The 23,980-nt window shown below is 44.4% G+C and overlaps 1 protein-coding gene across 3 annotated transcripts in view; it reads right to left on the reverse strand.

Moving 5' to 3' along the window:
- The window catches only part of ARMC9 (armadillo repeat containing 9), a 116,067-nt gene extending 92,377 nt beyond the window's left edge, over positions 1-23,690 (reverse strand). For 2 of the 3 annotated variants that reach the window (XM_075003814.1, XM_075003813.1), the window contains exons 1-8: positions 23,617-23,686; positions 21,617-21,705; positions 19,573-19,698; positions 17,023-17,193; positions 15,066-15,221; positions 12,507-12,599; positions 10,967-10,991; positions 1,705-1,862 (exon numbers count right to left, since the gene is read on the reverse strand). In XM_075003814.1, coding sequence (XP_074859915.1) covers positions 1,705-1,862; positions 10,967-10,991; positions 12,507-12,599; positions 15,066-15,221; positions 17,023-17,193; positions 19,573-19,698; positions 21,617-21,670 — 783 coding nt within the window. In that variant the 5' untranslated portion in view covers positions 21,671-21,705; positions 23,617-23,686. Of the gene's footprint in view, positions 1-1,704; positions 1,863-10,966; positions 10,992-12,506; positions 12,600-15,065; positions 15,222-17,022; positions 17,194-19,572; positions 19,699-21,616; positions 21,706-23,616 lie in introns of all 3 variants that reach the window. The other variant, XM_075003816.1, reaches the window with a different exon arrangement.
- Positions 23,691-23,980: the final 290 nt, after the last annotated feature.

Consider the following 23,980-nt stretch of genomic DNA (forward strand, 5'->3'; position numbering starts at 1 on the left):
TGTCCCTCACCCTCACTTTTCTTTTACAAATTGATGGGCAGGGATACACCAATACCTTCAGTCAGAACTAATATACTTCCGACATGATTCTATTCAATATTGAAAAACCACCTTGAAATCAGAGCCAGGGTAAATGTATTGATCCACAACTCAAGAGCACCATCACGTGGACATATCTGGGAAGGATCAAATGAGGTGCTGTACTTGGCTTTGAGTGCAAAAGAAAACAAAATCAAAATAACAGCTCCTTAGTCTGGTGCTCTTGACACAGCTCCAGATAAGAACACAAGGAATATCCTTTTAGACAGCACCAAGGTATGGCGTGGGAGCAGTGAGTAGCTGGATGCTTATTCCTAACTCTTTTCAAAGCTAGTTTGAGCAAAGCTCCTTCCCCATCCTGTTCTAAAGCAAAATCCACATACTGACAGATTGTGCCACTTTAACAATGCTTCAGCGCAAGAAAGCAACCCTAACCTCAGTCACCAGCCACAAGAGGTTCACTCTGGCGCAGAGGGACCTTTCAGTGGCACAGAACCAGTGTAGAAGCTCCAACCCCTGCTTTCCCTGCTGCCATCAATCCATGGTTGTCCTAATTGCCCCAGAAAGCCACCGGAAGCCAGCATAATTAAGAAGAGCTTTCTTCAAGCTCTTCCAGGTTCCACTGGAAGACTACACCAACACAGAGTCAGACTTTGTCTATGCTACAAAATTAAATCAAATGAAGTTTGGTGGCTGTATGTCGACCTCAGTAATAAGTGCAGTGGTTCATGTCCACATTATGCGCTCTCCTGGTGATGTGCACCCTCACCAGGAGCATGTCTACTGACTTTAACTGCATGGGGTATTGTGGGACACTGACAGACGTTAACTCCCCACTGGGCTGACATCCAACAGATGATGCACGTGACACAGTATCTAAACAGATACTGACTCACCCTAAGTGCTACGCTCTCATAGAGGTGGTGCTATTAGGCCCCTGTAGTATACAATTTACAGCAGTGGGAGCTACATTGTAGTGCAGAACCTTAAGAGTAGGGTTGATGTAAGCTGCCTTACAGGTACCTAACTCTGTACTGCACACAGACCTCAGACTATGTTCAGGGGACAGAAAAGGACTTTCAAAGACATCTCTGCAATGCCTTCACTCAGAGTTGGGCTGTGCATTCCTAAGTCACAGACAGGGATCTGAGCCTTCTTTGCACAGACTTAACTTTTCTTTATTAACTCAATTAACATGACACAAAATTGAACCTGGGGGCAGAGGGCAAAAGGTGTCTTTAAGTCACTGTTGCACCACCCAACTCTTGGGTGAGCTGGGAGACTTGTACAAACTGAAAGAAGCCCCCTGGAGAAGTCTCTAATTTTAAGTAGCTTCCCAAAGGGGGCTATGTACTAGTGCCCCGGACGCTCTAGAGGTGCCCCCTTCCTACTCCTACACCAGAACCTATGAGGAGAGCCGCAGAGAAACAATTAAGCTGGCCCAATACCATTTTTGAGCTAGGGTAATTCACTTCCAAGCATTTGTGACACATCTACCCATCCTCAGCAGAATGAAGGGGCCAATGGAGAACCTCTCCCCAAGCCTTCTGTCTATTATATACATGCTGTACTTATGGACACCCTCAGCTACTATAAACTTAAACTTGCATTTAAGGGGAATTCTACTTCCATTTCAAGCAAGTGCACAAAGGGGGTTTCTCTTACCATCCTGCCATTGACCGTGGCCTCGAGAGAATCCACCAGCTCAGCAGTGACCCCAATGAGATTGTGATAGTCTACCTGGATTTTATTAAACCGTTTAAGATAGGTCATGCTCCTGCGTTCAGCCTCCACTAGCTGCTGATGAAGCTGCTGTACCATTTCTGTAAAAAGGTTGAAAAAAGAAAACAATTTATTCTTCTGGATAAAATTTAAAAAAAAAAAAAAAAATCAGGAAGTTTTATTGCTCTGCAAGACAACAACATTGCCTGCTGCCATAGAATTTATTTTAGTCCCAAAATGGAGATGGAACAAATTCACTTGTTAGCTGTGCGCAATTCCCTATTCTCTTATCCATTCAATGGAGCCACAATCACAATTACTTCTACAGCTACAAGCTGTGTCATCAGAAACCTGGCACAGTAACCCCTTGGAAACAGCAGATAAGATGTTGCTTAAAATAGAGGTGAAGAGAGGGGAAATCTGTTTATATATAAAACCTCCAAATAATCAGAGAGAAAAGGAAATTCTGAAGAAACTGTGTGACAAAGTGCAGTACAATCAAGATTCACTGAACTCTGCTAATGTCTCCTTGGATTGTTTTATAATTTGTATCCATTGTACAGTAAAGAGGCTTCCAGTTGGCCTCAGCTGCCATAGCCCAATTGCATCCAGCCAGCATCTGGTCCAAGCATCAGGGTTCAAGAACTCAGAGCAAAGAGAAAGTGCATTTTAATCCCTCAGGATGCGACTCTGTTACCTCGAGTTCAAACTACAAGTTGTAGTTCAACTCAAGTTACTTGAGAAAAGAGATAAAACATGTTCAAACAGAAGGGTTATTTTCAAGTTGAAACTGTTATGTCAAACACAAACCAGCAAGTAGTAAAGGAGGACCCTTAAACACTAGCTCACAGACAGCCATTTGGGTGCTTCAGCAGTATTATTAAACTAAGAACTTCCTGTAGTAAAATTTGTGGTGATTATTTTTGTAAATGAAAACGTGCAATGCTTTTTTTCTGTTTTAAAACATGGTCCACTTTAGACTTAAAATTAATAATAAATACTATCTTTTTAAAAGCCCTCTCAAGATACTTAGCCACCCTTCTACATTACAACATTCATGGAATTTCACGAATTCCCCAAGAATTCCAGACATCTTCTGCCTTAGAAGCCTCCAGAAAGGGGCAGGAGGTTGTTTATAACTCTGGAATCTTTGTAACTCTGAACAAAAACACTCTTCAAAAGTTTGCAACTAAAAACTGACTTAGTAAAGTTTCAAAGCTGTTTTGCACAGAAGAAAAATGCTGCTTTCAACCATCTTCATTTAAATGAGACAAGCACAGAGCTTCCTTACATTGTCAATTTATTAAAACAAACACACAAACAAAAAAACCTTTCCCTTTTTAGTAGTTTACATTTAAGGCAGTAAGGTACTGTATTTGCTACATCAAAAGAGACAATAAGGCACCTTAGCAGGTTACATTTCTGTTACATTTTGTTCTTTCACTTCCAGTTGCTTCTGGGGTAAGCAGAACACCAATGCAAACTAAACACCACCGCTGCTTTAAATTTCCATGTTCAAACCTAATCCCTATATCTCTGCTATCAAGAACAGCAGCAATCTGGATCATGTTATTGACTACCAATTACAGCGTAAACATACTAACAAAAGATGGACACGTGGTACAAACAGAAAAGCTATAAAGAGAAGCTGAGGAAGGGTATGTCTACACTACCGAGTTTTGTCGAGAAAACTAATCTTGACATGCAGAAGTTGCCAAAAATAAAGCTACCAAAGCATGTTTACACTTGTTCCCTCTATCAACATGTCCATGTCTTTAGCTTCCCCACTGACAGCAGGAGCAAAGCACTGTGGATACGCCTCCCATGTTGCCCGGTGACATAATCTGTCGCCGGATGCTGTGGGACCAGAGAACAGAGCGCAGGACATCTTGGGACTGTGCAAAACATCCCATCAGGCACTACTCTCTTCCGGGGCTTCTGGGGTTCTTTCATGCCCTTTTTCCAACTGCCATTCTCTGCTGTGGTCTCTGGCACCTGCACGGAGAGAGAATGGATCCCATGCTTCTCTTGCATGCTCTGTTACCTGTTGTTAGGACCTCGTGCATGGCAGTGGAGAGCATCTTGAAGTTACTGCTACAGGAAGATGACTCCAAGGATCTTGCCAGTGTGCGTGAAATGGACAGAAGCAACATGTCATAGGCACTCATAGAACTGCTGTACAGGGTAGATTAATCGCTCCTGGACAAGGAAAAGCAACTCTGGCTTACGGAATCCAGGGTGGATGCGTGTGGGGGAGGGGTGCACCAACCATCTCATGCACCTTCCAAGGTGAGAGAGGTCAGCCAGCAGCAGCGGTGGGACTAGCAACGCCAGAACGCCAGGAGTCTGTGCTGCTGCGTGTGCCCCGCAGCCCTGTACTCACTGGCTGCAGTGGGGAAAGCATAGCAAGGCAGCCCCACTTCCCACTGCTCTCCAGCTGTGTTGCTCCGGCAGAGAGGGCAGAATCGCCCCAGCACTTCCTGGAAGGGAGCAGTGCAGCAAGGTGAGTTGGAGCAGGGAGCAGCACCCTGCTGCCAGCACTGGCCCTCTGGCCTCGTTAGTTTCCCTGGCTGTCTTGGTTGGGGGAAGACGGGACTTGGGCAGAAGGGGGTCAGGATAGAGGTGGGTAGTCCCGGCACTTCCCCAGGCTGGAGGGTGGCACTTGGCCGGTGTGCCCATGCACACACCCGGAGTCCCCCTTACCAGTTGCCTCTGGTGGGATCGCATTTTCACACAGTTGTGGACTGAAGAGCAATGGCTACAGAACATTAGGATGCACAAAGCAATCTGCGTGGAGCTGTGTGCTAATCTGGCCCCTGCCCAGCAGCACAAGGATGCCAGAGTGAGAGCTATCCTCGCAGTTGAGAAGCATATGGCAACTACCATGTGACAATTGGTATGGGGACTCCCAATTGCTACCAGTCAGTTGCAAATCAGCTTGGAATGGGGAAGTCTAACACTGGTACTGCCCTGCAGTGAGCGTGCAGGGCAATAAATCGCTTTCTGCTATTGAAGACCATGACTCTGGGAAATGTGCACAATACCAAGGCTGGCTTTGCGGACGTGAGATTCCCTAACTGCTGGGTGAGCAACCTGCGTTGGTTCACTCTGCTGCTTAACCGAGCACTTCAGGGTCTCAGTTTGTTCCACCAGGACCCTGTTCATGCCTTCTGTGACCTGCCTGGCTAAGGCCTGGTCATCCCGGTGGCTCCTTGCCTCCTTTTCCGAGCATTGTTCCTGATGTCTGCACGCACTCAATGATTGATTTAGCACTTTGTGAACCAAATCCTCCCTATTTTTCCCAAGGGCACTTCCTTATCTACTGCAACCTCTCCAAGACATCGCACACCAGGGTTACCAAGGTCTCTGAAATTCAGCACAATGCACAAAAAGGGAATCTTAACATTGACTCCAACATTGTAACATTTCACTTACAAACCCTTTCCCAACACTTCTGCTCACTTTCCTGCTTGCCTGAACCTTGCAAGGAACATATCTTGGCAAGCACTTTAATCATGATGAGGAGGAGATCGGTGGTTGCAGCTATATATACAGACAAAAGATATTCCAGCCAGGCCTAGAAAATTCTGTTTGCAGGAGCGCAATTCTAATTACGCCACATCTCTCCACAGGTAGATATCATCCTGGTAGGCATCTGCTTGCTCAAAGTATGCAAAGAAACCAGGGCACAACTTCGCCAACTTGTGGCTTTCGCCCTACTCTCTATGCAGCCCATTATAGTCTGCTTTGATTCCTGCACAAGTGATTGATGAATGCTACGGGCTAGTGTCCGATAACGGAGGGAGGGTACAAAGCAGCACTGCCATGGACTCTGTAGCAAACACCTCTGCAAAAGTTTCAATAGCTGTTCTCTTCAGGGTCCCACTGAGATCATAAAGCATCAACATGCTGCTTGGCCGTAACAATTAGCTACACAGGAAGACGTGCAGCTCTCAGAAACAAAGCCAGACTCCAACTTCTCTATGTCTTCAGCCCCACACTCTGCAAGCCACAGTCACTTAACCCTGCATCTCATCCCCAGCTTCCTGGTCCTCAGAGAGCGGTTGCTCAGACTGCTATCTTCGCCAGCAGTGGAGAACAGTTCCTGGCTCTTAGACACGCTCAGTGACCACAGGAGGAGCCCCCCGGTCTTCTTCTCTCTCAACCTCTTCATCTACAATTTCATCCTGCAGGTTATTTCCTCCGTGTACTGCTTCTGTGCTCTCCAAAGTACCCATCGGGCTATTGATGGTGGAGCTGGGGTGACTACCAAGAATAGTGTCCACTGCCTCACAGAAACATCATGTATTTGGTGAAGCAACAGAGCATAAGCTCACTTCATGGACCTTATTACAGGCTTCTCTGAGTTCTTTAATCTCCGCTGTGCACTCCAGTGTGTCCCACTCATACCCCTTTTCACACAAGGATTGAGAAATGTGCCCATGCATGTCCCAGTTCCTACAGGTCATTCTCAGCTGGAATTGAACAGACTTGCCTCCCTCACACACCAATCAGATCCAACAGCTCCGTGACAGTCTAAGAGTGGGGGCATTTGGTGCTATGACCAGGCATGGACACCTGAGATGCCAAGAGACCAGTGAATGCTGAGCCAGATAATGATGAAAATGAAGTGGAGCATACACAGAAGCCCTATTTTCTTACTTCTAAGATGTGGGTTTTTTTACATGTTTCTGTTTGTGAACAAAAAATAATTAAAGCCTGGTCACGGCTTTCCTGCCCCCACTACCCAAAGAATTGTCTCTTGATGAGAATCACTTACAACAGATCCAGCAGATGCAGAATACTGCAATTCATGACTGTAACTTTATATCCAACTAGAAGTCAAGCCATTTGGGAGATTTCTTTTCCACAGTGGATACCCAAAAACTGAGTGGAAACCAGTAACAGTCACTCTTCAGGCAAATCCATATCTAGCAAAATAAAGAACGCTGAAACAAACAAAATGACAGCTCCTGACAACACAATGAAGATGCTTACTGAGGGAATCTAATTAAACAATTCCCCAAACTATAGAACATTCATAGAATCACAAAAATGTAGATGTGAAGAGCCCTTGAGAAGCCATCAAGTCCAGCCCCAGGCGTTGACGTAGGCCCAAACAAAACCAGACCATCCATGACAGGTGTGTTTGTCTACCCTGTTAACCTCCACAGATGGAGATGCCACAATCTCCCTTGGAAACCTTGCCTCCACTTAAAACTGCCATCGACTTCAAAATTAGCGTCCAGTAAAATTCAGATGGTGTCCAAAAGCAACTCAATTTTTTCCCTGGCAAAAAGCATTTATTTTGTTCTGAGTCCTATAACCATAGCCACAAAACATCCGTCATGGTTTCTACAAAACATACCTGCATGTCAATACACTTCCAAACTGACAGAGATCCATAGAGCACACAGTGCACAAAACAAGCTTCTCAACAGTAATTATTTCCTTTCGCCATGACCAGCTGAATAGGAACACATGTTTACGCAATTATGGTACAATATGTCTATTTAAGACCATATCCATTAGACGAATCCAAGGAGGGATTTTCACGCAGAGGAAACTTTGCAATACTTTAGTCATGAAACACATATCCACTCATTATTCATTTGCTTTTCAGAAGTTTGATGGAGAACATTTGCCGCAATTAGAAAACTCTTTCAACTATGGTTGGCAGGAGGAACTACACATCCAGACGCCAATACACCCCACAGAGCGTATTTAAGCATCTCAAGCATTTAAGAACTCTTTCCATGCATGGAGACCACAAATAAGGACCACTGCTATCCCTCAACTGTCAAGTCTATAGTTCTTCACCTACTATCAATGGTCTTTACTCAAAAACTATCTTTAAAAACAGAACACCACTGGTCATTACCGACAGCCCCCAACTCGAACCACTGCAACGCATTATTAAAGATCTACAACCTATCCTTAATCAGGATACCACACTCCAGAAGGCCCTCAGTGACAGGCCTGTTCTCTCCTACAGACAACCTCCCAACCTTATGAGGATTCTCACCAACAGCCACAGTCTATAACGCAGGAACACCAGTTCCTTTTCCTTGCAACAAAGCCCGCTGCCAGCTTTGTCCACATATCTATTCTGGGGATACCATCACCTGACCTAACCAGGTTAGTCACAGACTCACAGGCGCATTCTCATGTTCCTCAACTAACATCATATATGCCATCATGTGCCAACAATGCCCAGATGCTTTGTATATTGGACAGACTTCAAATTCTCCTAGACAAAAAGTTAATGGGCACAAAACAGACATAAAAGCACTCCTGGTCCACAAACCAGTCAGCCGATATTTTAATGGAGTTGGCTATTCTGTTAATGACTTAAGAGTTTGAGTCTTACTGAAGAAGAATTTTCACACTACTTTGGAAAGAGAGGCTTCTGAACTCTCTTTTATATTCAAATTCGATACATTAACATGTGGTTTGAACCAGGATGCAAATTTTCTGGGTCATTATAGGGGCTCTTTTGCATACTTGGCTTAATCTAATTCTTGACTGTCCCCCGCACCCCTGCCCTCTACTCTCTGATTTGCTCACCTTGATAATTTTTTTTCTGATTTGTCAACCTTGATTACTATTTTTGGTTGTCTATGCCTTAAATATTGAGTCTGTTCTGGTCTGGCTATGGTCTGAAGAAGTGGGTCTGTCCCATGAAAGCTCACCTAATAAATTATTTTCTTAGTCTTTAAAGTGCTACTTTACTGTTTTTTTGTTTTGATAGTATATAGACTAGCACGGCTTTCCCTCTGCCACATCTCTCCCTGAGCCACCAATCAGCTGTCTGGAGGAGTCAATAAACAGCTGTCATATCAGCTGTGGCTGATGGGTGCTGAGCACCCACTGTTTTTCGTTTGTTTTTTTTTCCTGGAGCACCAACGGAAGCAGCATCTCTGCCTGGGGCTTTGATTGTACCGCATCACCATTTGAAACTCTTTTGATCCATCTAAACAATTAAAAACCTACAGGGGAAGTTGCAAGGTAAGCACAACTGCCACCCAGACAACTTTTAAAAATCATACAGGCTTTAAAAAAATACAGCATCTTGTGTCTGACGGGTGAGGAGCCAGAGCATCTATCAGGTTAATCAGAAAAGGAAAACATGCTCTAAATACTCTTGAGTATATCCTCTACGCCATTTGCACCATCGTGTCTAACCGCAAGTGCTTCAGCACATCTGAGAGAAATGACTGGCAACTATTTACAAAAAGGCTGTGTTCAGAACTCTTTGCTGTGCTACATTTCATTCACATGTTTGGTATTAATTTTGTTTGCATTTCTACTTCACTGATAAAGCAAACATTCATTTCAGTCTGACCCTGTAAGATGGATCTTGCTGAGAGTCTTGCGCAGGAAATCTTGGAACCAAGTCACAAAGTTCACACCTCAGACCTGATCCCCTTCAAACGAGACAGGCTGCAAACAATCTTTTTAAAATCTTCACTAACCTAAATTCTAAGGAATAAAACAAAGCTACATACTAAGGCCTGGAACTGCCATCAGAGCTACACAGGCAGACCCATGCAGATTCATGGTCAAAGTCAGGAAAACAAATTAATATTTCAGAAAGGAGCAATTTCTCTAATAAACCAAATTAGAGTACAACAAATAAGTCTTCAAAGTTAAAAAAAACACAACATAAGCACCAAAGTGACTGAGGAGCCAAATTTTTATTTTTTGGAAGTGAGTTAAGCACTCAGGTCCCTAAGTCCCATTGACGTTCAGGGAAATGTAGGTTCTGCTCATTTAAGGTGCATTGAACCTGGTAGTGACCCTCCCAACCCAGGTCCACAGATGGGCTAGCAGAGCTAACATGAGTGCGCTAAAAACAGCTGTGTACAGGCTGCTTTTGGGACACACTGGACCTCAAAACAGCACCCTTATACTTCCTTATTCACTGCTGGTATGTTTTGTACAGAGTATGCCTTATGAGGTATCATTTAGAAAGTTATAATCTGTTGAGCAGCATAGTTGCATCAAAATGTATGTATCATTATGTGATTTTGCTACTTTACTCGAATATGTTGCACATCTGGGAAACACCCCCAGACTAGCTGGGACAATCATTTTTGATAGAAGGGGGCATTCCAAGTATTTTGTAAGTGGTCAAGGGCCATACGTTCTTAGGATATTAATGGAAGAGGTAAAGGGTCTGGGAGTGAAGTTAGGTACAAGAGGGAGCTCAGAGTAGGTGGCTGGGGTACAGGAGGAGGTGTGAGTCTGGGAGGGAGTTTGAGTGAAGGAGGGGATTATGACCTGAAGCAGGAGGCTGGGGTGCAAGAGAGGGTGCACAGTGTGGGAAAGAGTATAGGTGCAGGAGAGGATTCTGACCTGGTGGAGGGAAGTAGGAGGGAGTGCAAGGTCTGGGAGAGAGTTGTGACCTAGGCAGAGATGCAAAGGGTTTGTATGATGACCAGCAGCAGAGAGTATGGGGCAGGAAGAGGTGTCAGGTTTAGGCTCTGGCCAGTAGGTACTTACCATAGATGGATCCTGGCCAGCAGATCAGCCAGACCCTTGCACAGGCTCCTGGCCTGCTGCATCCCCACCCACTGCTCAAAGCAGCTGGCTGATGGGGCCATCGTCTGTGTCTCTGCGCATCACAGCCAGGGGAGAGAGGAGGGGAAATCTCTGCATGCTGCACGCATCAGCAAATACAACCCAAGCAGCTCCTATTGGCTTGTTTGCAGCTCATGGGAGGTGTAAGGATCGTGCTGGAGATAGAGGCAGCGTGCAGACCACATCTCCTGGTTTACATACATCAGCCTGAGAAGCCCCACAAACCAAACCCAAAATTTAAAAAATAACCTACTCATGTCTCACTAAACATCCCCTTTCTAAATTCTACACCTCTTGTTCCAAGATCCCTCTTTAGGTATGGATATTATTGAAAAATTGTATACATGGTTCTTGGCTTTATCCACCTCTCCCAGCTCTCCTTTGCTCACGCAGCAGATCTGCAGCAAGCAATTACTTCAATTCAAAAAACCCCACTCTCTCTTCCCATTGGTTCATCTGGCTCCTTGCAAACACTTCCCGGAGATTTTCAGGGACCCGCTTTTTCTGAAACCCTTTACAGGCATTTTTGTTAACTGGGATGTCTAGAAAAGGGCAGTAGGCCTCCCATCCATCATGCAGCTGCTGGCAGCCTAAAACTTCCATAGCAAATCTAGTCATTTACCTTTGCTGCACTGTCCATTCTCCTTCTGTTGTAGGTGAGGGAGAGCAGTTCAGGAAAACATCTCTCCATTAACTGGGTGCTGAGGATAGGGACACAAATGAATGGACTATATCACCAGGGTAAAACCCGTCAAGTTCAGTATCTACACAGCTTCTGGCACCACATTGTCTGACTCTTGAGAGGAAAAAAACTCTCAAGCCTCTTACCCAATATGCAATGTTGCAAAGAAACATGTGAGCAGAGCCCTGCAAATCCATGGCTATCCACTTTATATCCACAGGTATATGCATACCTGGACATGGATGCAGATATCCATGACTCATTTAGAAGATACAAATTTTGTATCTTGAACTTGGCAAATTTGCAGATATACGCTTTATATCCCTGGGTCTACGCATCCACCGATATGTATATCCGCAGATCATTTTTTCAGATGCGAGTGCAGATACCAATTTTGTGCCTGCAGAAGGTTCTACATGCAAACCTTTCTTATTCCTCCTGAGTTTTGATAGCCCCCATCACAGTGTGCAGACCCCAAGAAAAGGTTCAAAACCCTTGATTTGAAACAAAAAATGTACCAGATATTAACTGATGATGCTTGTGCTACTGATTTATAGAAAGAAATGTCTCCTAACTAAGAAACTTTGGGTTCAGTCATGATCCAGCCTATGTACTCACGCAGGGGAACAAAGAAACATGAGATGGGCACTTACTCTTCTGAATTGTCTTACCACATGAAGAGTCAAAATAAAGGAAGGAGAGAAATCACCACAGATCACACCTTCCTATCTAGTCAAGTAGGTAGAAAGTGAAGAGGGTTTAGCTCCATTTGCCCGCTACAGGAGTCGGTGGAGCCAAGTTGGTGCATTAGGGGAAAGGAAGCTGCATTATGGTACAGCTCATGCCTGCTGTGGAATTAGGGCTTGTAGAGTCACAATTCGGTCCACGTTTTGTTCCTGGGGCTCTGCAACTAGTTGCTGCCCTTACAGAAAACTGCAAGGTACCAGTCTAACCCTAAGTGAACTGTAATGAGCAAAAATAGGACCAGTAGTCTTGTGGTACCTCATTACTACGCATGATAAGCCTCCCACTGCTGTTCAAACATTGTTAGAGAAAAGATGTTTTTTTCAAATAAAATAAAGCACACAGCTTAATTTGTTTAGTAAAATGATTACCTCTGGGACTCCTGAAAGCTCTAAAAAAATTCCTCTGCAGGGGCCTTTTCAGAATGACTCAGGATTTATTGGCACCGGAGAAGGGTCACGGCAGGATTGTGCCTCAGCCAATGATGTACTAACCCCATTACACGAAAAATGGCGATTTGGTAAACGAGCCGGTCAGAAGGTACCAAATATTTACACTGCTGTCTTAACATTTGGTGTAACTTTCTTTGGTATGTCAACATTTCCTACGGTAAGTAATACAACTTAGCAGCGTTACGGTAATTACATGGCAAACAAGCAACATGATGCTTCAATAAAATTACTATAAAAAGGGCAGTTAAGTGTAATGGTCTTTAGAACATTTTTCAAAAGGATACATATAAAGTGAGAAGTCTTGGGGCATGTCTGACTTTGAGAGTGAGAGACAGGAACTTTTCCAGTCTGGTTTTTAACTCCGGTGTCCAATTATCCTTGAAAAGGGAAAAAAAAAAAATTAAAGTTGGAGTCATAGCAACTTCCAGAAGCAAGCAACATAGCCAACACAGCAGGGAAAAGCTGTGCCTCTGATGTTCTGAAAGCTGGTTTGTTTGATGAGCGGTTTATACGCATGCAGGAAAAGGACAAGTCAACCCAACGATAATCCTGAACATTTCACATGCAGATTTTTAAAACCTGAATAAATTATGCAATATTTTATTTCAATATTAAAATTGTTACTTCGAGGAAAGAATAACGAATGTGCAAGGACCATGAGGTGTTAAGTTGCACAAATGCAAACTAATCAAGCAAAACAAATTAAAGATGAATAAGTTAATTTATTTGTAAGGGAAAATAATAATGAACCCTTGCTAATTTTTTAGTTTTAATGAACAAAGCTACAGAACCTGTATTTATTTTTCATAGCTGATAGACTTAAATTTGAGACAATCAGTCAAGGATCATGACATTACATCTGTGAATCAGAATACATTTCTGTAAGAGATTGGATTCCAAAAACCTGTAAGAACAACAGATTAATCCATGAATCATCCATTGTTTGGAATGCAGTTTTCCTTCTACCTATCTGACAGATACATCTTCCAGCAAGCACCTGAAAACAGTCCATCAGGTAAAAAGAGCCTTTGTCTTTTAAAAATTTCATACCCAACTACCCATTTCCTCAGTCATCACCCTCCCTCCAGTCTGGTTTCTGCTTGCTGAAAAGGTACCTAACAGGTGAACGGTTGATACTTTTCAACAAGCAGCAGTAATAACCTCCTGAGATTTGCTATTGTTCTCTGTGCTCTGAGCTGCTCTTACAGCTCGCGTTTTCTAGTGTTTACCCAGATAGGAAAGGTTACGGGACTTACATTTGCAGATATGCCAGTCTGAACTCCAGACAACGATGCACCTTTGACTAATGTACAGTATCGCCAACGTGTATGTGCAGACCTGCCTTTCTGACAATCACATTTTCAATATATCTCACACCAGAGGCTGCACATGCGGAGTGCAGGCTGGGTCTCACCTGCCCCCAGATTTCTGAGAGCACCAAGCTCAGAGTGAACTGACCCTACAGCCTCACGAGGAGTCCATGGCTGGATGCTGTGTGAAATGCTGCAGAGGTCTTATGCAGCCCCTCCAGCTCCTGGCCCTTGATCATAGCCCAGTGGGTCTCTCCTAGGCTTGGTCTGCTCAGCCTGCTTGGGGACGGAGGGCCCAGTCTTTCTCATGCTATGCTCCCCACCCCTCTGGCATGTTTCCAACCAGGAGGCAGAACAGAACTACTACTTCTGCGAGGTGAGGGTGGCCGCTCCAGGTTGCTGCCTCTGTGCAGCATGTGGGAGCCTGCCTGGGGAGGCAGTGGCAGGGGTCCCCACACAGGTCAACCTGGTGGGGCATGGAGAAGATGGCAGCCCTGAGCCAGGTGTGAGGGGTTTGCTGGGGAAAACATCTGGAGCAGGTCTCCTGCGCGTAGCTCCAGTTAGCTACATTTTCCACGCTCTCCCCTCTGCTGAAGTGCTCATGGGGGTGTGGGAGCTATTGGAAGAATCTTTGTTGCTGTGAATTCCCTGCCCAGAGCCTGGACTGGCTCATCAACATGTGCTCCCAACTCTTGCAGCCCCAGTGCCCCCCTCACGCCCCCCAAAGAATCAGTGCAATTAGATGCCCTGGCCTAGGAAAGCAAGGATGGAAGAAGGTTCCTGCACACAGAGGCAGTCTTGTGCCCTTCACTCTCAAATGTTTTCTGTCACCTCTGCTTGCACTTTAGATAATACTCTCAGAGGGGTAACCGTGTTAGTCTGTAGCTTCACAAGTAACAAGCCATCCTGTAGCACCTTGAAGGCCAAACAAATGTATTAGTTCACGAGCTTTTGTGGATAAGACCCACTTCTTCGGATGAATGGAGTAGAAAAATCAGTAAAGTATGTCCCATTCCTGCAAATATCAAATGTGTGGAAATTGCCCTTGTAATGCATAAGATAGTTAAGATCTCTGTTCAGGCCGAGGTTAAAAGTGTCAGATTTGCAAATGAACTCAAACTTATACATCTCCCTCTGTAATCTTGTAATTTATGTGACTGTAAGACATTACTATGTTATTAACAGCAGAGGTGGAAAAAGTACCCACAAAGCTGCTATTTTCACTTCTGGATACCTGAATACAATCCGTGTGTGTGCACACGCATACTTTTACTCAAGGAGCTTTCCAGAGCGACTTTGTACATTTCACACACACACACCAGCTGTACTTCTACTCAAGTAACTATTGTGGGTACTTTTCCCACCTCTGTTTAACAGCTCTTATGCTTTATCTCACCACAAATTTCCTTTTTATCATTTACAATTTCTGCAGAAGGAAAAAAATAAAAAGCATTACTAGACTAAACAGGTCTCAGCACCCATCAACCCCATGAGAAAAATCATTAACAAAATCTGTGCAGAACAAATATTTACCCGAAAGAGCTCTTTAAATGACGGGTGGACCATGGGCTTGGGCACAAAAGGCAAAGCGTAAAAAGGGAGGAATTCTGTGGTCTGGCTCAGGGCAGCCCCTTTAGTCTCCAGATATGTTTTAAAGCAAGAAATCCTTTCATCAAAGTCAGCTTTGTCCTAGAGAACAAAGACACAGAGCATCATGGTTCAGAAGACAACTTCAGGAGGTGTTTAATGGGGCTGGCAGCTGCAAGTGGAGACTTCGATTCAGCATCAAACATTAATCCTCCATCCCCGCACTACCTTCTGACCAAGTGCTTCTCATGATTCACAGAGCATTTAATCTGCTCACTGATCCTAAAAGAACATGCAGAAGGGTTCTTCCATGTCAGGACAATGGAGCCAAAAGAAATAAGAGAAGGCCACTTGCTGTAGGATCAAAATAGTCTTGATCACTTGGAGCAGATTTCTGCAGGTCAAGTGCCACATCCGCATCCCGCAAGTGGAGAGGAAGTCGCTACTTGATTTCAAACATGTTAAATAACCAATCTCTCTTTTCTCTGGCAAGCATGGTGCAGTAAAAGCCGCATAAGAAACATCAATGGCTCAAAAATCATCCTCAATATTATGAGAGATGTATTTTGCTGGGAGATGTTTATTTCACAAACTTCTTTAAAAGGAAGTATTCTGCTAATCCCAGAAGGGAGAAATGTTAGGTTTAAAAACTACCTATTTACGAACAATCAATCATTCTCCCTTAAGACACTATACAACACATTAGTTACAGACAACATTTTTAAAATATTATTTACTTTTCAAGGACTTCTCTCAGACTGGACAATTAAAAAAAAACACCAGTCAATTTCATCTGTTGACTGCTTGCAGCATTGCACCAATGCATTGTTGAGCTAAAACACATTGCTGGAGACTATTTGGGTATGTCTCCACTGCAATTAAACACCCCTGGCTGACCAGTGCCAGCTGACTCAGGCAGGCAAGGCTTGAACTATGGCACTGTTTTATTGTGGTTCTGGAGCTTGTCTCCAGCCAAAGTCCGAGTCAGCTCACATGGGCCAGTTTGGGTGTTCAATTGCAGTGCAAATCTATCTTTTGCTTTTCTACATTGTTTACAGCAAATGTATTCAGCAAATTCTTGGAAACATCTCTCTCAGAATTAACTGCAAAACAAAGAAACAAGAACAAATGCAAAGGCTCGCACAGTGGGACATATATCCTAGCAAACACCAGTTTTCACCCATTAAACACCGTGGACAGCCTTGCTGACGACAGATGGCCCACTTAAATTGATTTTACACAACTGGATGTGCTACTTTAGGGGTTTTGGTTTGTTTGTTTGTTTAATTGAAAATGAAAACTGATGAATCAGCTACATAGGACAGAAGGAGAGCAGGTCTACAGAGGTAGGGGAAAGAAGGGGAAAAAATTACATACTGCAAGTATCTATTGAATTGCCTGAGGTCACTACAAATATCAAAGATGGGGAAACTGTCCTTGTACTGCGTGAGGTAACTGCTATCTTTATTGAGACCTAGGTGCAAAGTGTCACACTTGAGAATAAACTCCAGTTCCGATAGTAACAGAGAGGTAGCTGTGTTAGTCTGCATCCCAACAAAACAAAACAGCAGTCATATAGCACTTTAAAGACTAACAAAATGATTTAATGGGTGATGAGCTTTCGTGGGGCAGATCTGAAGAAGTGGGTCTGCCCCACAAAAGCTCAACACCCATTAAATTATTTTGTTAGTCTTTAAAGTGCTACATTATGGCTTCTTTGTTTTGTCCAGTTCAGATGTCTCCCTTTGTATAACATCAAATATTGACGTTATTGATTGAGTGGATTTGGCCTATGAGTGCCTACAAACCAACCCATTCTAGACCACATTATCTTGGCAAACATCCAGACTGGAGAATACACACAAAACAACTATAGCAAGAACAAACTGAAAAGGAAACCTACAGGCTTGCCTCCAGAATGCTTCAAGAGGTAGATGGCAAAGTGGATATGAAGATAAAATTCCAGCTTCTGGGCAAGAGATTCATTGTCTCGGAGTGAAGAGGAAATATGCTCTTCCCAAAGTTCAAAGAAAACTTTCTGATCTCCATCTTCGAATGCAGTAAGCAAATCTTTCTGCAAAGGAGAAGAGAGTTCATTCAAACCCTGCACATAAATGGGCAATATTTTCAAAAGTGCCTGACTAAAGAGCATAAGTTCTATTTTCAAAAGCATTTATTAGGTGCTTTTGTAAATTGCATATAAGCACCAGCTACAGACTAATTACATTAACTATATTTCAACTTCTACCAACATTTACATATTTTAGCCCCACATGCAGCTTCTTCTCCAAACTCTTGAGACCACACAGCAGCTGCTCCTGCTCTTCTCTACCCAGCAACCACCATGATGCAATTAAAGTGCTGACCCAACACTGACAGATTCCCCAGGAGTCAAGCAGACACAACCACCACTCGAACAGCACACAACTGGATCTGCACCTTATTACATTTGATCCTACTTCAGAGATTGCTCTTTTCATTCATTTTTTTCAGCAGCTTCTATCTCAGGGTTTGCTTTTCTTAACAGCAGCCTCTCTCATCACATCTACAGATGTGATTCACAAACAGATCCTCGACTTTCCCTCTAGCACTCATTTTTTCCCTCCTCTCTTTATGTCTTCACTATCTGCTTCTGGCTGCATTGTAACTTCCTACTATGAAATATTTCTGAATGCTACAGTCCTGTTTTTCCACATACACTCACCTTACCTTATAACATCTATCTTACTAAATACAGTTAGAAACCTTGGGAGTGATCCTAAATTACAGAATTACCCCTATGACCCTGTGCTACCTTATGAATAAATTTGTCTACCCCTATCTCCAGAACACAGCTAAAATTCACCCCTTACCATCCCCTACCCTTTGCAAAATAATTCACATTCCTGGTTAGATTACTCCTCATCACAATTAATTCAATTTATGATCTTCTTAAACCCCTATTTACCAAACCACAGAGAGTTTAGAACACTGCAGCCTCTCCCCTGTTCCAGAAAACACAATCATAATCTCTTTCCTCCACCACCTTCATTGGTTTCCTGTCATCTCCAAATCCAATTAAGATGTTCTCATGGTTTTCAGAATTATTCATTAACTTATTTCACTCAACCTCTTGGCTTTCATATTATCCTGTATCTACAATTATTCATTCTGCTTTTTCTTCATCTCCTTTCCACAACTGTACACTTTTGTGAACCTTTGACATTACTTCTGTTGCCCTCTCACACTCAGAAAAAAAAAACCCTGCACCTTAAAACCTCTCTGTTAGATGAATATGAAACTCTGCCCATCTTTTGTTCATTTTTCATTTATCCGTCTCTTTTCCTCCTCTATGATTAGTGTGCAAAAAAAAAAAAATCCATGGGTAAGGGGTTAGGAGAAGAAATGTTATCCCCAGATTCATCAGTTTATCTATGTCTTCATAATAACTAGGTAGAGTCCAGGTGCAGATGGAGTACATAATTCCCATGTATATTTTAATATATTAACATGATGTATCTGTGTATTTTATTAAGTGTGGCTATCACCACATTCTACAGCACATACAAATAATTTTAGATAGAAACAGTCATAACATTTCATAATGTTAATAACATCCTCCTAACCACTAAAGAGTAACAACTTTCCCACAACTCACTCCTACCCTCCTCAAGAATTTGGAACATTACGTGATCACCAAGGCCTGCAGCCAAATCATAAATTGGAAAAAGCGACTAGTGATTTTGGATGACTCAACCTTGGGGGTTCTAGCTGACTCTTCTATAAGAAGCCTGGTTTCACGAAGGCTCTAAGTACTACAGCAGGGTCAAAAGCAGATTTTTTGGTTTGCTGGCAATTCCACAAAACACACGGAAGAACTTGAATTTTGGTCAAATGAAAAGTAAACAATTTTGAAATGACAAGCTTTTTTGAACGACACAAAACATTTACACAAAACTGAGTGATTTAATTTCAGCTATTTAAATATTAAATTGCAGAGAATGTTGAAAGAAAAAGTCATTTTGAATAGGGAAAAAAAAACTAAATGTTTTGATTTTCTCAGACCTTTTTTTAAGCACCAAAATAATTTGGTGAAATTACTGACATTCATGACACATTTCTATGTTGCTGCCAGAAAAAAGTTTTATATGACAAGTTTTGCCCATCTACTCATCACCTTCTGAAAATTAGGCCCAGACAATGTGTATCAACATGGAAATGTGAAAAATAAACCACACAAATTAATTCACCACTTTCGAAAAACTGGATTTTCTCTGTAGGACTGTGATTATTGAGGGGAGTGGGTGAATTTGAACTGAGATCCCTTAACTGAAAATACAGGGCTATCAGCCTATTCCTGTTTAAACTAAAAATTAGCTTAAGCGTTTCAGATTATTTCAACTGCTGTAATAGTACAATGGCTCGAACTATTCTGATTCTTAGCTAGTCAAACAAAACACAAAAGATTGGTTACCTGGATAAGCAAAGCTTTTGAGTCTCTCAAGGAACCACCTGTTGTTTTAGGTAATGGCTTCCCTTTTATTTTACATTCCTTTGTAAACGTTTTCACAGTGTCTTCGAACTCTGCAAAGTCTAAGTACTACAGACACAAGAACACACACAGATAAACTTTGTAGTGTTTAAAACAGTGACCAATGACTAGGCAAACCTCTTTAAATGTTTGCTACAAAGTTTTACTGTAGTCAGTTGATTTGTTCAATTCATCAAGTAAAAAATACAACACAGGTTGCACCTCCCAAAACCAGGACTCTCGGAGCTGGCAACATCCATAGTCCAGCAGGATCACAAATGGTCCTGGACAGGAAAGCCCTGGGGTTGGGAGCATAGGAGCAAGAGGGCCAGAAGCTGAGAGATCTGCTGGTCTGGGAGCTTAGGGGCAGGGAAGATAGCTAACCTGGCCATTCTGCAAGTCCAGTGGGGCTGGCATCAGCATCCAGCATCCTAGCTGAAGAGGGAGCCAGTACCTGGCAGCCCAGCTGAGGTCAGCAGCAGTGGGGTCAGGGCAAGCATCCAGAGCCGGAGATAAGACCAGGGCCGATAACAGCCTGGCTGGGGCCAGCAGCCTAGATGAGATGGCAGCAGGAGGACTGGCTGGGGCTGGAGATAGGGGGACCAGAAGCTGGCAGAACCAGGGCAGAAGTGGAGTTCGCAGTGGGCTAGTGCAGCTGGAGACAGGGGACCTCCCCAGTCCAGCAAATTCCCTTGTTCAGGACAGGTTGCCCCAAGGCTGCCAGACCAAGGAGACACAAGCTGTACCAAGTAATGCAAAAGTTATTTTAAGCTTGGTTGACAAGTTATTTACAAGAAAGTTATGTGACTAATACTTTCTGAAGTTAGCATCATCTACAGGCAATGGGAGCTCTAGTTCTACAATCAAGAGAGTCAGACAATGCTCTGGCTGCATTTTAAGAAAGGTCTTGATAATTTTACCACCACTCATATCTGAAAATAAGCAAATCAAGATAATGATATTGGTAATCAAAGGTTATTCTTCAGGGAAAGCTGCAGAAGTCCAGAAGATTTCTCTCTCTTCCATCCAAATTTATAACACTGACTCCATCACAGGGTTTATGGATTTGGTTTTTTGCCTGCTTGTGAAGTATTAGTCAACGTTAGAGGCAGGACACATACTTGTTGGACCAACAGTCTAGTCTGTCCAAGTATGGCAGTTCCTGTGTTCGGTTTTGCCTGTTCATGACAGACAAGGTGAGAGAGTGCAAAAATAGGGAAATCAAATTAGAAGAGCAGATCCTCTGTCACCAGGGTAAGGAGAAAAATTATGTGATTAAGTAAGTTGAATGTACACTAGTGTTTGTGGCACAGGGCTAAACAGGTGGCTGTATCACAGCAAAGGCCTTAATTTAAAATTAATTTAGAAAAGATCTGTTTTACTGATCTGAAGACGATTAAAATTGAATAATGTATGTTGATGTTTCACCATTCACACTGTGTTCTCATTTGTTGCATTTTGGACGAACCCAATCCTGTAAAGCATTAAACAGGTTACTTAACTTTATACACTGCAAACAGCTCCACTGAACACAATGGCACTAATCACAATGTGTAATGTTAAGTCTATATTTACCTGTAGGATCAGAGTCTTAAGTTAGACAATATCAGTGGACTGGTACATTTCACTTTCCAATTCTCAGGTACTAGCATGTTTGTCTGGGAGTCTAACAGGGCAACGAAGGATTAAACATTTTTTACTACCTTTTTAGATGTAATTAACACAATTCTATTAATATGGTTTGCAAAGCTATTTAAAACGAAACCCTGTGGGTCAAGTTACTTAATAGTGTTCATTTAACCAAGGTCCTGATTTTGCAATGAGGTCCATGCTGGCAGTGCCCCATCAGCTGGGCTCCACGAAGCTGCAACACCTGCCCACATGGAATAATTGCAGGATGGATGCTCATCAATTATTTAAATTTGCCCCATCCCTAAGTGCAGGTATCAGACGATTTTCTCTTTTTTGTACCACAGTAAACATCTACCTCTTTCACCAGCCCAAGCAGCTCTGCTTCATAAGCTAGGACGTCTCCCATCATTAACGGTTACTGCTGAGTCTCATTGATGAAAAGACCTACAATGTCACGAAAACATACAGAATTATTAGGACCACTGGTAAGCTATCATTCACACATTATCCATCAGAGATCTTCCCAGCCAGTGGGTCCTGCCCAGTGAATCAACAGAAGGTTCCAGGTGGGTTGCAGGGCCAATGCTGAGAAGAGGCACCAGAAAAGGGGGTTTGCAGGCAGCACCCTTTCTCCTTCACCCCCAATCACCAGGAAGCAAATGCTCCTGTCCCCTGGGGTTTGGCCTGGCTCCCCATTCCTGACATTGAGACCTGGTAAGTGGCATTTCAGGGCCATTGACTTGGCTCGGCCTAAGATGAGTGCCTTGGAGATCCTGTACGTAAGCTTCCAAAACCAGCAGCAGAGAGATGAGCCCAGCCTCATGGGACAGGAACTGCCACCATGGGGAGAGTGCAGGGCAGACTCTCTCTCCAACCAATCTATCCACTATCAACACCCCATAGCCTTCCTTCCACACCAGGCCAGGATTAGGATTGCCGGAATGGGGCGGAGAATGCTGCTTTGGGTGGCCAGTGACCCATCACCAAGGTGAGGAGGTGACTGCACAGGTGAAGGAAATGAATGCTGGCCTGTGATAATGGCCCCCACCTCAACCAAAGAATATGGACATGGGTGGGACATACAGAAAGAAAAAAGTGCAATTGGTATATCACCTTAATAAAAAGTCTGGGAACCTGTTCTATTATATCCCAGGTAAAGCTCCAAAAAGTAATTCTGTAAATATATCTTCCTGGTGCTCCATATTTCAGCCCCAATCCCACAAAGAACAAGCTAGCCAGTCTGCGTGAAGACCCGCTATCTCCAGGTGGAGCATCTCACAAGTGCAGGCTTATGTCTGGCTACTGTCTTTGCACACTGGGGTGTAAATCTCCATGAGAGACCTTCACATCAAATTAGCGCAGTTTACAGCAGCACAACAAGTTCAATCACATAAGTGGAAACTGGCAGGTGCTAGTAAATCAATAAATAAGGGCATGAAAACAAAGGTGTCAGTTCTGTCAGTAGCACAATGGTGAGAAACATTTTGGTTCTTCCTGCACATAAACAGCAAGAAGTCCTGTAGCACCTTATAGATTAACAGATATTCTGGAGCATAAGCGTTTATGAGCAAAGACCCGCTTCATCAGATTGCCCATGAAAGCTTATGCTCCAAAATATCTGTCAGTCTACAAGGTGCCAGAGGACTACTTGTCGGTTTTGCAGATCCACATTAACACAGCTCCCCTTCTGATAACTGCGCATAAATTAACGCACCAGCGTGCCGGGGAAAAGCAGGGCTGTAGCAGCTGGCTGACAGTGGACGAGTAAAGCCAGATTGAATCTTCTAGTCTGGCTATCACCAACTGCCAGCTACAGTCTGAGGCCAGCCCCAAACGCTGGCGCTGATGACCTACAAAGCAGAGCAAGACCTGGGGTAGACGCACCTACTGGCTGGCTATTGGCCCGTTGCTAGTCAACCCCTTTCTCCCAGGCGCTGCCGCAGAACTGAAGCCTGGGGAGGGACCTGCAGCTCCTGCCCTAGCACTGAAGAGGATCTGTGCACCGCGGGGGGGGCCTGACTTCTGCAACCCCCCCAGTGTGGGTAAGGACCTGCAAGGGAGGGAGCCCTCCTCACAGCCGTCACTCACCCCTCCACCCCCGCGCCGCAACGCAGCCACCCTGCAGGGCAGGGAACGCCTCATCCACGCGATGGGTCCGGTCCAGAATGGGGGCCGGCTCCCTGCCCTGCCCTGCCCAGCCCTGCCCAGGACTGGTGGGGAGTGAGTCCACGCAGCCCCCACCCCCAGGGTGAGTGAGGGGGGAGCCGCCGCCGCCGCCGCCCCGCGACTCCTCCCCGGGGAGCGCCCCTCCCTCGTGCACGCGCCCCGCGGGGTGCATGGGCCACGGCCCCTTACCTGCCCGGCAGCACCCTCCTCCCCGCGCCCGACCAGGCCGCTCCCCGCCCGCGACAGCGTTGCCCGGCAACGACAGCTCCCCCCCCCCGTCCCGTCAAGTCCTGCGGGGCACGTGATACGTCTGAGCCAATGCGGCGGGAGGACGGGCCGGGGTCATGTGACAGGGAGGCGGCTCCCCGAGACGACGCCCCGCCCGGCGAGGGGCGCGCGGGGTGCAGCGGGCGTGGGGGGGGCACACAGCCCAGCTGGGGGTGGAAGCCGGGTGGGCAGCCCCAGTTCGGTGCCGGGGCTCAGCTCTCCTGACCGGCGAACTGCCCCGCGCGGTAACCCGCAGTCCCACGGCACCGATGGGGAAACTGAGGCA

This window comes from Carettochelys insculpta, chromosome 10, assembly GCF_033958435.1.
Source record: "Carettochelys insculpta isolate YL-2023 chromosome 10, ASM3395843v1, whole genome shotgun sequence".
NCBI lineage: Eukaryota > Metazoa > Chordata > Testudines > Carettochelyidae > Carettochelys > Carettochelys insculpta.